Source organism: Equus quagga, chromosome 4, assembly GCF_021613505.1.
Source record: "Equus quagga isolate Etosha38 chromosome 4, UCLA_HA_Equagga_1.0, whole genome shotgun sequence".
Taxonomy (NCBI): domain Eukaryota; kingdom Metazoa; phylum Chordata; class Mammalia; order Perissodactyla; family Equidae; genus Equus; species Equus quagga.
In genome coordinates this window covers 113,874,334-113,889,800 of record NC_060270.1, presented here as the reverse complement: position 1 = coordinate 113,889,800, position 15,467 = coordinate 113,874,334, and the positions used below count along the sequence as shown (strand labels likewise).

At 38.0% G+C, this 15,467-nt stretch overlaps 1 protein-coding gene across 4 annotated transcripts in view; it reads left to right on the top strand.

Moving 5' to 3' along the window:
* Window positions 1–15,467, top strand: part of CHN1 (chimerin 1) — a 192,271-nt gene that overhangs the window by 150,640 nt on the left and 26,164 nt on the right. For all 4 annotated transcript variants that reach the window (XM_046659708.1, XM_046659709.1, XM_046659706.1 and 1 more), the window contains one exon: window positions 14,370–14,454. In XM_046659708.1, the coding sequence (XP_046515664.1) occupies window positions 14,370–14,454 (85 nt within the window). The remainder of the gene's footprint in view (window positions 1–14,369; window positions 14,455–15,467) is intronic.

Below are 15,467 nucleotides of genomic sequence, written 5' to 3'. Positions count from 1 at the left end.
GAGAGAAAAAATAAAAGCTGGGAACATACAATCTCTCAGAGCCTTTAAAAAAAAAAAAGACAACATCCACGTGACCAACAGGTATATGAAAAGATGCTGAACATCACTAATCATTAGGGAAATGCAAATCAAAACCACAATGAAATATCACTTCACACCTATTAGAATGGCTATTATCAAAAAGACAAAAGATAACCAGTGTTGGTGAAGATGTGGAGAAAAGAGAACCCTTGTGCACTGTTGGTAGGGAGGTAAATTGCCACAGCCACTATGGAAAACAGTATGGCTATTTCTCAAAAAATTAAAAATAAAACTACCTTATGATCCAGCAGCAGGTTGTCTTTTCACTCTGTTAATTATTCACTTTGCTGTGCAGATTTATCATTAGATGTAGTCCCACTTGTTTATTTTTGCTTTTGCTGCTTTAAAATTTGGAGAGAGATTTGGAAGTTTGTCTTTTCTACTTGGAGACTGTTAGTGGAACTTATAGTAAGTGTACTATTTCTTTTATGTAACTCAAAACCAAACAATTAAAAACAAAACCTCAGGCCAGCCTATGAAATTAAGATGTAGGATTGCCACTTTTAAACAGCTTCCAAAGGAACCTGGCTCTCTCTCAGCAGAACCTGTCCTGATTCTTATTCCCACCCATTATCCTAAGATGAGACTCTCTGGCAGACAACTACACCTAATGTGGCATTGGTTATTTCCAGCATATATGTCCATCCTAGTGACTTAATGTTTTAGAAAATTTGGTATCTCCAAAATCTATCCTAGAGAACCAGCTTGGCTTGTGACTCCCGGCACAATAACGAGTTTAGGATCCTAGTAAACCCATGGGAAGAACACAATTTTAAAAAGTCACCTCTTCCAAATTCTGTTCTCTTAATACTTTAGTTTATGTGTCCACACAATAATCTAACCTTCAAGGATTGGTTTTTCCCACATTTGGAACATGTTGGTATTTTAAAGGCAACTTTTTGTGGTCACTTGAATCATGTCTCCATTCTCCCCTTCCAGATTTAACTGAGGATTAAATCTTAATTATATTCTGCTCATTTTCTAAGTTAATAGGAGAGATACATATGTAGTATTTCATATCTCTTTTTCAAAACATTAATTGACAAATTATGCCGTCATACTTGATCTTCTTTGTGACCCGCTATGTCAGCATTCCTCAGAGAACAGAGAGTCTTACTTAGGAGTGAAGTCTACTGTGGCTTTAATAAGAGTCAAAGCATGGAGAATATGTACAGGTCACAACATCTTACCCCAGCTGTTGTCAAGTTTCCTATATCTCAGTATACTTCTATCATCATTAGTCGGCATTCATTATTTGTATGTAATAGTACATGACACAAAAATATCATTGCCTTCATCAAAGAGCCCAAAGGGCACAGAGAAAAAAGACATGCATATGTACCTAAGGAAGTGGAAATATGTCTAGGAAAGATTGTTTTTTTAAGTGGAGAGAATACATGCAAATAGTGATTTTTCTTCTTTCTTGAATATTTTATCACAGTACCACTGGCATCTGAGAAAACTCTACAAATTATTTTCCTGATAAACACGATACCAATAGTTTTTTTAGGTTTACTAATGCCTCTTCTTAAATTATCTTAAGATTCTTCTGGTTTCACAGTACAAAAGCTAGGAAGGAAAGGAGAAATAGCCCAGCGATGTTTCACTTCTAGAGAACATCATCAGGTGCTTATTTTCTTTATTTTTATATTCTTTGGGGAGCAAAGATAGAACTAGGTGTGTTTTTAAAGTATTAACTGGACATAAAAATTAAAAAGAAGAGAATATATCATTTTTTAGGTCATGAGAGCCAGAGGATTCTTGTGATAGTAGATGATGTCCTCCAGTCTGTTATATGAGAGATGATGTTTTGGCTCTGTGAATGCATTTGCCCAGATCAGGCCTACAGTGTCAGGCTGACTCTTTCTCTGTTGTAGAACTCCTTTTGTGTGGGGTCCCAGCCCTTACATGTGCCACACCCTGATCGCTGCTTGTGACCCTGCCTCACAAGTTTGCACAGTGCCCTCAGCTGTAAAGAGAAGGTCCATCTCTAGGAAGCATGCGGTTTTTGCTTTGATGGTTGCTGTTACAGCTCATTACTCCACAGTTATGTTACATTGCTTCAGTGTATCTATTTAAAAATCTACTTGGAACCCATGGCAGATATTTACCATTTGATGGAACAGTTGGGACACTTTCCATTGCAATGGTCAGAGAGTCCAACCCATGGTCACCAAGGCAAAAAGGGAAATTATTGGCTCACATAGTAGGAAAGTCCAGTGTTAGTTGAAGGTATCCTTTGACCCAGGGCTTAAAATGCCACCACAACCCTATCTCCCAGCTCTGTCTTCATTTTTAGGCTCCCTCTAGTGACAAGATGGCTGACAGAGGCTCCAGCTCTGTATAGTTCCAGATTCTAATCAGCTATAAAGAGAGGCTTTTTGAACAAAGGGTCTAGGCCTGGCAGGCATTTGCCCAGTTATCTTAGATGCCCATCTCTGAACCAGTGGCTCTGGTTCAGGAGGATGGGATGTGCTCATTGGCTTAGATCTAGGCCACATACTCTCCCCTGGAGCTGGGGATAGGGTTAGCTCCATACAGTTCACATGGATTGAGGACTGTTATCCAAACATAAGACATTTATTCTGTGTGGCTTAAAAATAAGAAATGCCCACTACCACATTAAATGACAAATGAAATCACCAATTACAAGATTCTAGTGTACACCCTACTGAATACAACACTGTTACCATAACATGTTGGTGGGAGAGACGTGCTTGTAGAGTTTGATAACAAAGGAATCCTGAAGCATTTCAGCGTATATAAGGGACATTGAGAATTACTGATTAAGTTAATGTCGTTTACACGTGTAGCAACTGAAGCCCAGAGAAGTCATAGGTTCAAGCTCATCACGTGAAAGATCAGTTTTAGAAACAAGAATATAATCTGAACTTCCATTTTCAGCCGTGAAGGAGAAAATAGATACACCTTCTCATCTTAAACAACTAGCAAACTAGAAGAAGCATATAAAACAACAGTCAGAGATTGAGTAACAGGTAGTATAGCACTGTGGTACCTGAAAGAAGGAACACAAACAAAATGAGTCTCAAGATTGTTCTCGCCTAGTACCTGGAGGCAGTTTCCAGTCCACGGCACATTGGGGGTGGGGGGATCCAAAGAGAGCCCAGTGGTCTAGCCAAGTTGAGGACACAGAGATTGGAGTTTGGCAAAGCACAGCCGCTAAAATTTGTGGGGCAGAGTACCTGAGGAGACAGAGCTGTGCACAGGAAGAGCTCTGGAGGTCCACACAGCAGTCTTCGTGAGTTTTTGACTTAGCGCTTATCTACACGTGCATGAGAGGAAACTGTTTGGAAACCACCAGAAAGCAATAGGCTGAACAATTACTGAAATTCACCCAGAGCTGAGAATAGTTTTATCCACCAGTAGGAGTGGAAAGACATCATAATACGTGAGGCATTGTTTAAACGTCTTCACAAGGGTATCATCTTAGTAGCATGACTAAATTAGCAGTAGACTAAAGGCTACAGTGAGGAAAGAAAAGGAAGCTGTTTAAAACAACCTAAATGGACTCCCTCGAGATGAAAAATATGTCTGAAATGAAAAGTACACTGGTTGTAATAGTATTAAAAGCATATTAGTCACCACAGAAGAAAAGACTAGAAAACCAGAACATAGCAATAGAAAATATCCAAAATGAAGGACAGAAAGAATTTTAAAAAAGAATGAGCGCAGCATCAGCGACAGGTGGGACAATATCAAGCAATCTAACTTAAGTGTAATTGGAGTCAGAAGGAGCAGTGGTGGGAGGCTAGGGAACAGAATGATTATTTGAAGATATAATGACCAAAAATATAAATTTGATGAAAACCCACAGACCAAGAAGTGCAGTGAACTCCACATAGAAAAAAAAAATATGAGGAAAACACCACCACAGCACATCATCATCAAATTGCTAAAAACTAGTGCTAAAGAGAAAATTGTGAGAGCTGCCAGAGAGAGACAGAAAGAAAACCAGGTTATGGGAAAGAACAATCTTCTTCCTAAAGTGGTCCTTTGCCTCAGCCTGAGAGGTGAAGTTGTTCACCCCTCACGTGTGACAACAAAATGTATAGAGGACGCCTCTAGGATCTAGAAGTTAAACATGTTCGATTTCTCTTGAATTTTATTTTTACAGTCCAGCTTCATAATGTGTTCATAGTTTTATGGTTTTATAGGACCTAAAATTTGCACATACACAGTAATACAATGTAAAATTATTTTTACAAAAGATAAATTTTACACTACTGTTTTCTTTATTAACATCTTTAATTAAAAATTTGAAATAATCCTTTAAATATCTTACAAAGGTTTTTGAAAAGCAGCGGGGGGGGAGGAGAATACATATTATATACAGATGAATAAGAATGACACAAAATTCTATCAGAAACTGTGCAAGACAATGGAGCGGCATCTTCAAAGTACTCAACAACAACAACAAACTATTGACCTAGAATTCTATATCCAGCAAAAATCTCTTTCAAAAATGAAGACAAAATAAAAATATTTGTTTTTCAAACAAAGAAAAACTGAGTGAATTCATCACCAGGACATCTATACTATAAGAATATTAAAGGAAGTTCTTCAGACAGATGGAAAATAATACCAGGTGGGAAATTTAGATCTCTACAAAAGAATAGAGAATGCTAGAAATGGTAAACGTGGGTAAGTGTAAAAGATGTTTTTTCTTCATTTTAGTATCTTTAAAAGATAATTGTTTAAAGCAAAAATAGTAATATATTATGAGTTTATACCAGTAAAATATATGACAACAATAGCATAAAGAACAGAGTAGGGAAGTGGAAGTATACTGTTGTAAGATTCTTACACTATACATGAAGTGCTATAATATCGTTTGAAGGTAGACTGATAAGTTAAAGATGTGTATTGTAGACCTTAGAGAAAACTGTAAAAAATAAAATAGTTATAAACTAATAGTGGAGACAAAATGGATTCATAAAAAATAAGTAGTTTACCCAAAAGTATGCAAGAAAAGAGAGAAATAGGAACAAAGAACAAATGAAATATATGGAAAACAGAAACAAGATGGCAGATTTAAACCCAATCATATTGATAGTTACATTAAATGGAGTTGGCCCAAACACTCCAGTAAAAAGCAGAGGTTGTCAAATTGGATAAAAAAGAAAGATCTGACTATATGCTATCCACGAGAAACCCACTTTAAAAAAAAAGACAGAAGTAAAAAGAAAAAGGTAAATCATGCGGACAGTAATTCAAAGAAAAATGGAGCAGCTATATTTATATTAAACGTAGTTTTCAGAACAGGGAATATTATTGAGAGTAAAAAGGATAAAACTCATCAAGAGGACATAGCAATTTAAAATTTATATGCTCCTAATAACAGTTCAGAATACATAAAGCAACAACTGAACTGAAAAGTCAACTAGACAAATCTATAACTATAGATGGATATTTCCACACTTCTTTCTCAATGATAAAACAAATAGACAAATAATAAATTTTGGTAAGGATATAGAAGACTTGGACAACAGTATCACTTTGACCTAATTGATATTTATAGAGTATTCTACTCAGCAACAGCAAAATACACATACTATTCAAGTGAACATGGAAGATTCACCAAGATAGACGATTCTGAGCAATAAAACAAGTGTCAATAAATGTGAAAGGATGAAAATCGTACAAAGCATACCTGCTTACCACAAGAGAATTAAATTCAAAATCAATAACATATCTGAAAAAATTTCTCACATATTTAGAAATTAAACAACTTACTGCTAAGTAACTCATGAATTAAAGAAGAAATCTGGGGCCAGCCCAGTGGCGCAGCGGTTAAGTGCGTACATTCTGCTTCCGCAGCCTGGGGTTCACCAGTTCGGATCCCAGGCACGGACATGGCACTGCTTGGCAAGCCATGCTGTGGTAGGTGTCCCACATATAAAAAAAGTGGAGGAAGATGGGCATGGATGTTAGCTCAGGGCCAGTCGACCTCAGCAAAAAGAGGAGGATTGGCAGCAGATGTTAGCTCAGGGCTAATCTTCCTCAAAAAAAAAAAAAGAAAGAAAGAAATCACAGGGGATGTTAGAAAATATTTTGCACTGAATAAAAAGAAAAATACAGAATATCAAAATTTGTGGAATGCAGCTAAAGTAGTGCTTATAGTGAAATCTATACCATTAAATGCTTATTTTAGGAAAGGAAAAAGATTTTAAATCAATCAGCTAAGCTTCCACCTTAAGAAACTAGGAAAAGAAGACCCATTCAAACTAAGTAACAGAAGGAAAGAAATATTAAAGATAAGAGCAGCAATCAATAAAGTAGGAGAAAAACTATAGAGAAAATCTGGATCTCTTTTACTAGAGCTTTAAAAGGTTTACATGGTTTTATAATTTCTTGTGCATTTTAGTCAAACCATTTTCCTAGTATATCATAGGAATACTTCCATTCATAACATAGTATGTATTAACAGTAAACTTCTTTAGATGACATTTTTACAACCTAGCCAAAGAGAAATTGAAATCTGGTTGTGCGGAAATGTTAATATTAGCACAGACTTGGCTTCGAGGAATTGTGGATGTTAAGATAATGTAGATCAGTCTGAGGCTTTTTTGTCTCTCAGGGTTCAGTTTACCTATCTGTAATGTGGGGAAAGAGATTATCTGTCAGCCAGCTGTGGATTGTACAGAGGTTTTTATTGCACAACCAAGTTGATTCATTTATTTTCCTGTTAGACCTTCAAGATAGAACTTTAAGAGATTGGCATTTTGAAGTATTGATTCAGTGTGTTGATTTTTTACTACTGATAGTTGAATGCAAACTTATTCATCCACGTAAGGAAACTAAACTTTCAAAGTAGAAATGTTTTTAGGTTATGGCATTTGACATTTTTCAACTTTAGCCATGATTCGATGTAGTAGTGAAGTTCTCATTCGAGCTCCTATGCAAAGAAAGGAAATTTGCTTCTGAAACTTAGATGTCTACACATTAAAATTCAAGGTTTTCTAGGAGTTTAATCACCCATGTTTTGAAATGGAAAGTGTTTTTTAATTACTAGCTATAATTATTGTTATATTATCTATTATACAATCTGTACCTTGTAACATGATTAAATTAAAAAATAAGTAAGTAAAAGGAATGTCTTGAGAACTTTGCTGTGTCCACTGCCTGATTCCTGGGTTTTGGATTGATGGCTCTGCGTAAGGGGCCCCTCTGCGGCTTAGACCAGAACATTGACCTCAGAAACGGCTCGTGGTCTAGCATTAATGTGGCTGTGTGTGATTCTAAGCAAGTTCGCTTGTCTGCGCCACATTAACTCAGCTGTTGTTTCAGAGCTGTTTCTCCCTCACTGGGAAAAGGTTGATTTGGGGTTGGTGGGTGGGGTGGGAATAGGCAGATCATAAAGGAAGCCGTAAAGAAAGTTAAACTGGTAATAAGGCCTTATATAGAATCTGCTGAATGAATTAAATGAGTGGAATTGATAATTCATTATTTTTTCTGTACGTTTACTTAAAGTATTTTACACATCAATCAACAAAAACCATTTTTATAATGTTTTTCACGTGGGAGCAGGACTAAATTATTATATTGCCCTAGTACTTGCCCTGCTAGTAAGACTAGTATTTTTTATAGTCTGACCATGTTAAGTCAGCTTTTTCCTAGAGTGATTTCTCATATTTAAGAGGATGGCATTTATTTGTGGTATGACCAGTGTATGTCTAGCAGGCTTTTATGGTGTCTCCTTCAATTTTGAACAATTTTCTCACTCTTGAAATATTAGGTCACTGATTTTCTGCCATTTGTCTTCCTGAAATGATGCTTCTGTCTTTACTTGTCTGTTTCACATGGGCCTCACAGGGCCCGGCAGCAGCTAGTCATAGAAGCTGTTTGCACCCAGGCGCCTTCACCAGCTGTCCAGCGCCTCCGTGCGCCCAGGACCTCCCCCGTCCTGTCTGCTGTTGGCCGTGGGTGCGCCCCTTCTCTGTTCCAGGCACTCACGGCTCCAAGTGTTGCTGAAAGACGTGTTTCAGCAAGAGCTTGCTGCATTCCTCCTGGCTTTCCTGCCATGGGCACCACATTACACATCCATCGATGTCAGTGCTGGCGGTTTAACCGTTCCCAAACCTCATGGTCTGTTAGAGATTTTTCCTCTAAGAATTGGAAGGCCCCTAGTTTTGACTAAATTTAATTAAATAAGACAAGGTGGTGTTGCTTTGAGACTAAAGATACTCCTATTTTGAGTACCCCTTCCCCTCCTTTTTTGGCAGGGAACTCCTACACAATTGTATGTGTTTCTTGCTGATGATCATAACCAATGTTATGCAACCTCTTCTCACGACTTAGTAGTATAAACCATAGTACTTTAACTGAAGTGGCAAAATTAGGACCAAAATTCTAAATTTCAAATCTTTTGGGTGAAAATTAAGCCATCTTGATGAGACTAAAATTGATTACTTAAAAAGAGTACACTCTAATTGCCCTAAAGATAAAAATTTTTTTTAAAAGAGAGAAAAAGGCTTTCCTGCCCAGCTGCCTGCCTACCTACCTTCCCTTCCTTTTGATTGTGATCATCTGTTCTCTCGCTTCATCACCCAGTACCGTGCTGGAGAACTGACTCATCAGAGCCTCCAGATGAAGAGCGGCAGCTGAAATGTCATTCCCACCTTCCCAAGCCCCATCTCATTTCCCCCAATGTTCTTATTGCCTCCACCGTAGTTTCCATTTGCAGCGGGCTTTGCAGGCATGCTCCTTGGCTTTTGCTCTCAGGCTTATTTCTAGAGGTGGTATTATGGCTTGGAAGGGTTAAGAAATATATGCTGAATTTTTCTTTCTCTTCCCATAGCGTGGATTTCTTTTCCACTGTTTCTATTACCGACATTCAATCTGGAGAGGTGAATGTCAGAAATATGATGGGAAGCAGACATGGTGGTTTTCTTATAGAAGCCAGGATTTGGTCAGTATAACAGGAGGCCCATTTGAGACTGGGTTCGGTTTTTACCTGGGTCAGTGCCCGGGAGACACACGACCCTTGGCCTGTGCTGCGTGGGCCCCTGAGTAGCCCACCCATCTCCCTGTCTGTCCGTCCTTTTCAGCCTCGTTCTGACCAGTGCCTTCTCTGTGACAGACTCTATTGGGGTCTATTAATTAATCCAGCCTTTCATCTCTGTTTTTAAGGAGAATAACATGAAACGAGTTGTTCACAGGTGAAAAGCAATCTCAAATGCCATGGTAATAAAGTTGTCTTTTTTCCAGTTGCAAAAGAAAAGAGGGCTTTCAAACTAATTGCCATGCTCTTTGTTCATGAAGGTATAATTCCTGCCATGTACTTTGTCACTTTCATTTGTCAAGATGTACCAAAAGCTTTGGAGGTGGCCTAGAAAAAATATCTGTGGCCAGCTTACAAGATTGCTTTTCTCAGGCTCATCCCTGACCTCACTAATACTTTATTCTGAAACTAATTGCTCTTGTAGATTATCTTACCAAAACACCCTTCTCAAAGGAATTATTTTCTTATAAATTGATCGAGCAATTTGTTTAAATAACTCTAAGGAAGAAATAGTTCTGTTTATAAAGGAATTAGTCAGCTTCCCACCTTGTAAAGCTGGTCTGTGTCATTAAGGTCATACGGTAAACAGCAGAAACAGAGGCAGCTTCTGCTTGTAAGAAATAGTTAAGTAAGGACTAGTGCATGTCATAGAATGAAGTAAGATACTACTAACACTTCATTCATCACAAGACCACTGTCCATCAGCCTTAACTATGAGAAACACAGACCAGAAGATAGAAGTTGGGTTTAAAAAAAAAAAAAAAAGGCTTTCAAGAGGAAGATAGATGATACATTTTGTTGATTGATGTCCAGTGCTAGCAAAGCTCCCTTATCCGATTTCCTTATCCACAACTAAGAATCTTTGAATGGAAAGGGGAGAAGCGGGTGAGGAAGGAGGAGGAAAAGCTGACAGCCTTGGAGAATAAGAAGAGACAGGAAAACAAAACACAAACTTACGAAAACATAAAAATCTGGGGCCATTTAGAATAAAATCCTATAAAAAAGCCGACACAAAGAGAATGACACTTAATGAGTGTCTGTTAGTTGTGTCTGTTGTAAAGACAGCGATAACTGATTCCCTGGGTGCTCACCAGCTGCAGATCTCTGAGGGGTATCCACTACACCATCGGGCATTCCAGGCAAGGTCCTTCTCGGTTATAATCTAGGGCTTCCGGCCCAAGCCCCTGGTCCCCTTGAGAACCACTCCAGGCCTCCTTTCTCCAAGATCCCACCCTAGTTCTTTCTTAGCATCGTCCTAAGCAGAAAGAATCCCCGAAGTGCAACTTTTGGCCCTTTAATTATTATACTTTCAATGCCCATTACGTTCTGATTTAATCCTTTTAAGACAGGTAATCAAAATACAACCAAATCTAGTAAACAAAATTGTCTGCAGGGACAGCACCCTGTTTCCATTGTGCTGGATGGAGCAGTGAACTGGAGAGCTATTCTAAGTTGTGTCATCTGTGCAATTGATTTTTTAAAGATATGTTTTTCTGACTTAGTAAAATACATGATATAAATATCACTGATTATGTAAAACTGCTTAGAAAATAAAACTTTTAGATAAAGCTCAAATATAGCACAATCACCATTTTAAAAAGAATGTGTCACTTTTTCTTTCATGCATTTGACACTGTTCTAGTATGACTTCATTGCTATCCAGGCGAGAAACTTGCCTTCAAGTCCAACAGCGTTTCTCTGAATTTCTGGCCAGTTCCAGTTCCTATCCCCCACTTTCCCCAAACTCCTCATTTGCTTAGTAGCTGAGCTTCCATCCTAAGGCACAGAGACTACAGACTATGAACTCCTTTAGCTTTCTGGCCTCCAGCCCCTGCCCTCTACTCCTGCACAGCCATTCTCTCCCGCTAAGCCTTTTTCCAGCTCAGGAAAGGGGAAAAGTAATTATCCTCTTATTCAAAGCTAATCTCTCTGCCCTGGCTCCCATCTCCGTCTGACGCCTTCAGGAGCCTTAGAACATGAGTTACTCCTCTTCCCCAGGAATCTTCAATCAGCCTTTCTCTTCCCCTCTTCCCTCCCATCTCACTTCCAGACCTGGTCCTCTGCTTTTGTTCCCTCAGTTAATCCTCTCCTCTCCAAGTCACCAGGCCCAAAACTCTTAACAGTAACCCAGGTTCTTCCCCTCTCCTCTGTATCTGATTCAATTAGTTACCCAGCCCTGTTGATTCTGCCTCCTAAATGTATCCCTTTCTCTCGATCACCACTGCCTGAGTTCAGATCCACATCTCTATTACCTGGACCACAGCCATAGCATCCTACCTAGTCGGTCTTCCTCCAGCCTTGCTCCCTTGACTGTGTTGCTCTCCTTAAAAATCTTCAGTGGCCCTGCATTGCTCACTGGGCAAAGTATAAATTTGTAGGCGTGGAAAAAGCCCTGTCTGCCTCCTTTGTCTCCTGCCGTGCCAGTCATTCCTGCCCCCACCCGTTCTGAACTTTCTTGCAATGCTCTAAACATCCCATTGTTTCACTCTTGCTGTGTTTCTTTGATTTCCCTGGAACAGCCTTTCCTAATGTACCCCGCTCCCCTATGCACACCCCCATTTGGCCCTGGCTGTGCCTGAGCAGTGGCCCTCCCCCAGCTGTCCTCACACTGCAGACACTTTCAGCAGAGCATTATCACACCGCATTTAACGGGAGAAACCTATAGTGAATTCCTTGAGCTAATATCCTTTTTATCTTTGAATATATCATCACTTAATAAATGTTTATGAATGAATAAAAGTGATTAATGAGGTCTGTGGAGTCTTACAGGTCACAAGACAAACAAAATTTTAAAAATATGTATTTTAGATATAAAAATTCAAAAGGAAATCCACTTAAACCCTTTTATACCAGTAGAAATTTAGTAAGCTTTTGGTGCTTCAAGGCCTATCTCTAGATTAATTTCCTGGAGAGCTATATAAGCTACCTTTACAAATGGTCTAAAAAGACAAAATTAAAAACAACAACAATAAAACTAGTTGCAAATGGCTCAGGATGCCTTTATAAAAAGCTATCCAAGAAGAGAATGTATAAATAACAATATCCTAAAGATTGCTTTCTGAGATACACGTGTGATCCTTTAATTGGCGAACATTGGGCCTGCTCAGACCGTTAAACCCTTTCTTCAGCACATGTAATGTGAAGAGACGTCCCAAGATTTTCAAAATAACCACGTTCACTACTGCTTCTGTGAAGGTGACGAGGGGAATTGGTCTATCATAACATCTCAGTGCTCAGTGCTGTTGGCCAAGAGCCCTCGTTTGTTTATTTCACACCATCTATTCTGTTTTTGCTCCTCCAATGTAATTTTAAGACCCTTTATCATGAGATAACTGCAGGTACAAAACTGGGACTTCCTCCACACTTGTAGTCCATTTTTGTTAACCTTACCAAGTTAAGTAATCCTGGACTATCCTGAGATCTGGCAACTGTAAGCCAGTTTGTATCGCAAAAACTTTCCCGAAGAATACCTTCACAATTCTGTAGCTATTTCGTGGTTATACAACTTTTTTAATATGAGTCAATGCTATCCGTTTCACTCATTCCTCTCAGAGTAAAGCAAGGGTGCATACTTCATCCATTTTATTCACTCAGGAACTCAGGTAAACGCAAAGACATCACAGACTATCTGGATGTTGATCTTGGGCTCTGCTTCAGGAACTCCAGGAAACGCTTTCAATTTACAGGCCCTGAACATCATTAACAATCCAGAGGCAACTGTCTCTGCATAGTTTTTTCCATGAAAGATGCTTTTCCATAAAAGACAGAGAAGGGATTATGCCCTTCTTTTCAAAATCAACGCAGTGTTTTGTACTCAAGCTCATTTGGCAATGGCCAGAGTTACAAGCGCATACCTAGTTGGAATGAATCCCAGGTTATCCATTGCAGCCTTATATGGAAAGTTTGGCCAGGAGTAATATTTTGAATTCTGATATATCGTATTTCATTGATTCTGATATGTACTTTTTTTTCATTTTAACATCTCTGAAATTGGGATTTATCTTATCGATGGCTTCTCACAGTTTAATTGGCATAATTTTTCTAAATGGAATATATGTGTCTTACATTCAATGTAAATCTTACATTCAGTAGCATCTTAAGTTTGAAATAATGTTATATGTATATATATCTTAAAAATCATTTACTCGATTTTGAAGATCTATTCAATACATAAATGGAAGAGTAGTAAAAATGGCAGTCTTAGCTATGAATTTCACTATTTGCAGTAGCTGCTTTGGCAGATATTTATGTTGGAATCAAATCATCACACTTTGTGATTTCCACTCTCTTGTATTACTGTTTTCTGCAGGAGGAAATCATATATGTAAGAAATTATCTCACGTAAATGTAATTTGATACAAATCAGTGGGTTCTTTGTTCCATCTCCCTTTTCTTTTAACTTATTTCTTGAATGCATTTTCAGCCAATATTTGCTCAGAAATCTTAAAGTGTTACTGATAATACTCATGATTTTTTTCTTTTATTCTTTAATGTTTGGGGTTTAGATTCATTGCTTCTCTAGTCTACCAATATTTTTTCATCTGAGTTAAGCTAGAATGTCTTTGCTTTCCTATACATAACAGTCTATAGGTATCTTAGCGTGTAAATCCTCGCTTCTTTGGAGATTCCTTTCTTAGGGATAAAGGAATCAAATGCACTAAGACCTTTACGAGCTGGAATGATTGGTGAATAATTACTATTAACTATAGTTTTTTAAGTGTATTCATTCTCTTTGCTAACACTGTAAGTATCAAATGGTTTTGAACAGAAGTTGGCCCTTTTTGATGATTCAGTTGTAAGCAGTCACTAAGTATCACCTTTAACATCCGGGGCCCTAACTGAGGTCACAGAGGGCAGAAGGTGGATCATCTGACAAAACCCTCATAGATGCAGACGTGCTCTACACTGCTCCTTGTCCCTCCTCAGGCCATGGCACTCAGAAAATGCCAGTGGATTTGTACAGCACATAGCTGAGGCTGCTTACAGCTGGAGGGGACTGGGTGGAAAATTCCACTGGAGACATTGTTTTCAAAAGTAAATCACAGAATATTGTTTGATTTATCACCATTTCTAAAACAAAGAGGAAATCAAGCCCTGAAAGAAATTTCAACTGCTTGTCAGTTCCACTCAGCCAAGGTTTTTTTTAATGTAACCATACCATGCCTCCTCAGTCCTAACTATGGCTTATACGTTGGTGCCTTCACAGGAAGCAATTTCCTCATCTGTGTGTTTTCCTTCTGGCCACTTTGTCGCTCCTCTCTTTCAGGTCCATACATTCAGAGGGCCACACTGGTGTGAATACTGTGCCAATTTCATGTGGGGTCTCATTGCTCAGGGAGTGAAATGTGCAGGTAAGAGCTCTCCCCTCTTTGCTTTATTGGGTAAGTTATGCAGTTATAAGGAGTAAGTTATAAGGAGATTTGCTGTTAAACACATACAACGGGCTGGGTCACAGTTTGCCCTTAACACACATGCGTAGGCTAGATTCTCACGCAGCCACTTTGGAAAGCGATATTTTTCTGCCCTCAACCTTCGTGTACATAATGGGCAGTAGACTCAGGCTCTGGTACTATTCCATTAAAAAGAGAGAAGTTGGCTTGTTTAAAAAGTCTGATAAAGGAGATAAAAGAAAAAGCAGTTATATTTAACTCTTGCCTTTGATGTTACAGGAACTAAATTTATAAAAATGTTTTTTTAAACAGCAGTGTACAAGGACCTATGATTGTTGCCTTGGAAACTGAATTTTAAGGATAACTTGTTAAGCTAGATTGTCCTTACTAAATTTTTGTGAAATCAAATTGAAGCTTTAAAGATCTGTGAATTTATCTTCAAAGATGGTTACCAAATTCTGAAAAACCATTTAGTCACTAATATTTTGTTTGTGACATTTTGAAATCTTGAATATCCAAATCCTTCTTATAAAATATGACCACAGAATTTTTAGATTTAAATTTAGAAACTTTTCAGATTTACATATAGAGAAATATCAACTCAGGGATTTATTGAAATGCTTTATGAAATAAGTAGTCATTCACGTCACGTGAAATTCATTTGTATAGAACAACTATACTGAGTACTGGCCATTTATTCAAACAACTCTAAAATTCTGGCATAGGCTTAAAAATAATCATTTAAATTTTAAATGTATAGTGTTTGGTCATAGAAATTTCTTTCTGCTATTTAAATTGTAAAATTAAAAAATACCGTCTTACATGTTTAAGAGTAAAGTATTTCAAAATGGTAACTGTAATTACCATTCTGTCAAATTTATCACTGTAGAGATCCACATTTCTTTTGTGGCATGATTTTTAATGGCATATTTTTGTTGTCCATTATGTGTAGAAACTTCTAGGGTCTGAATTTT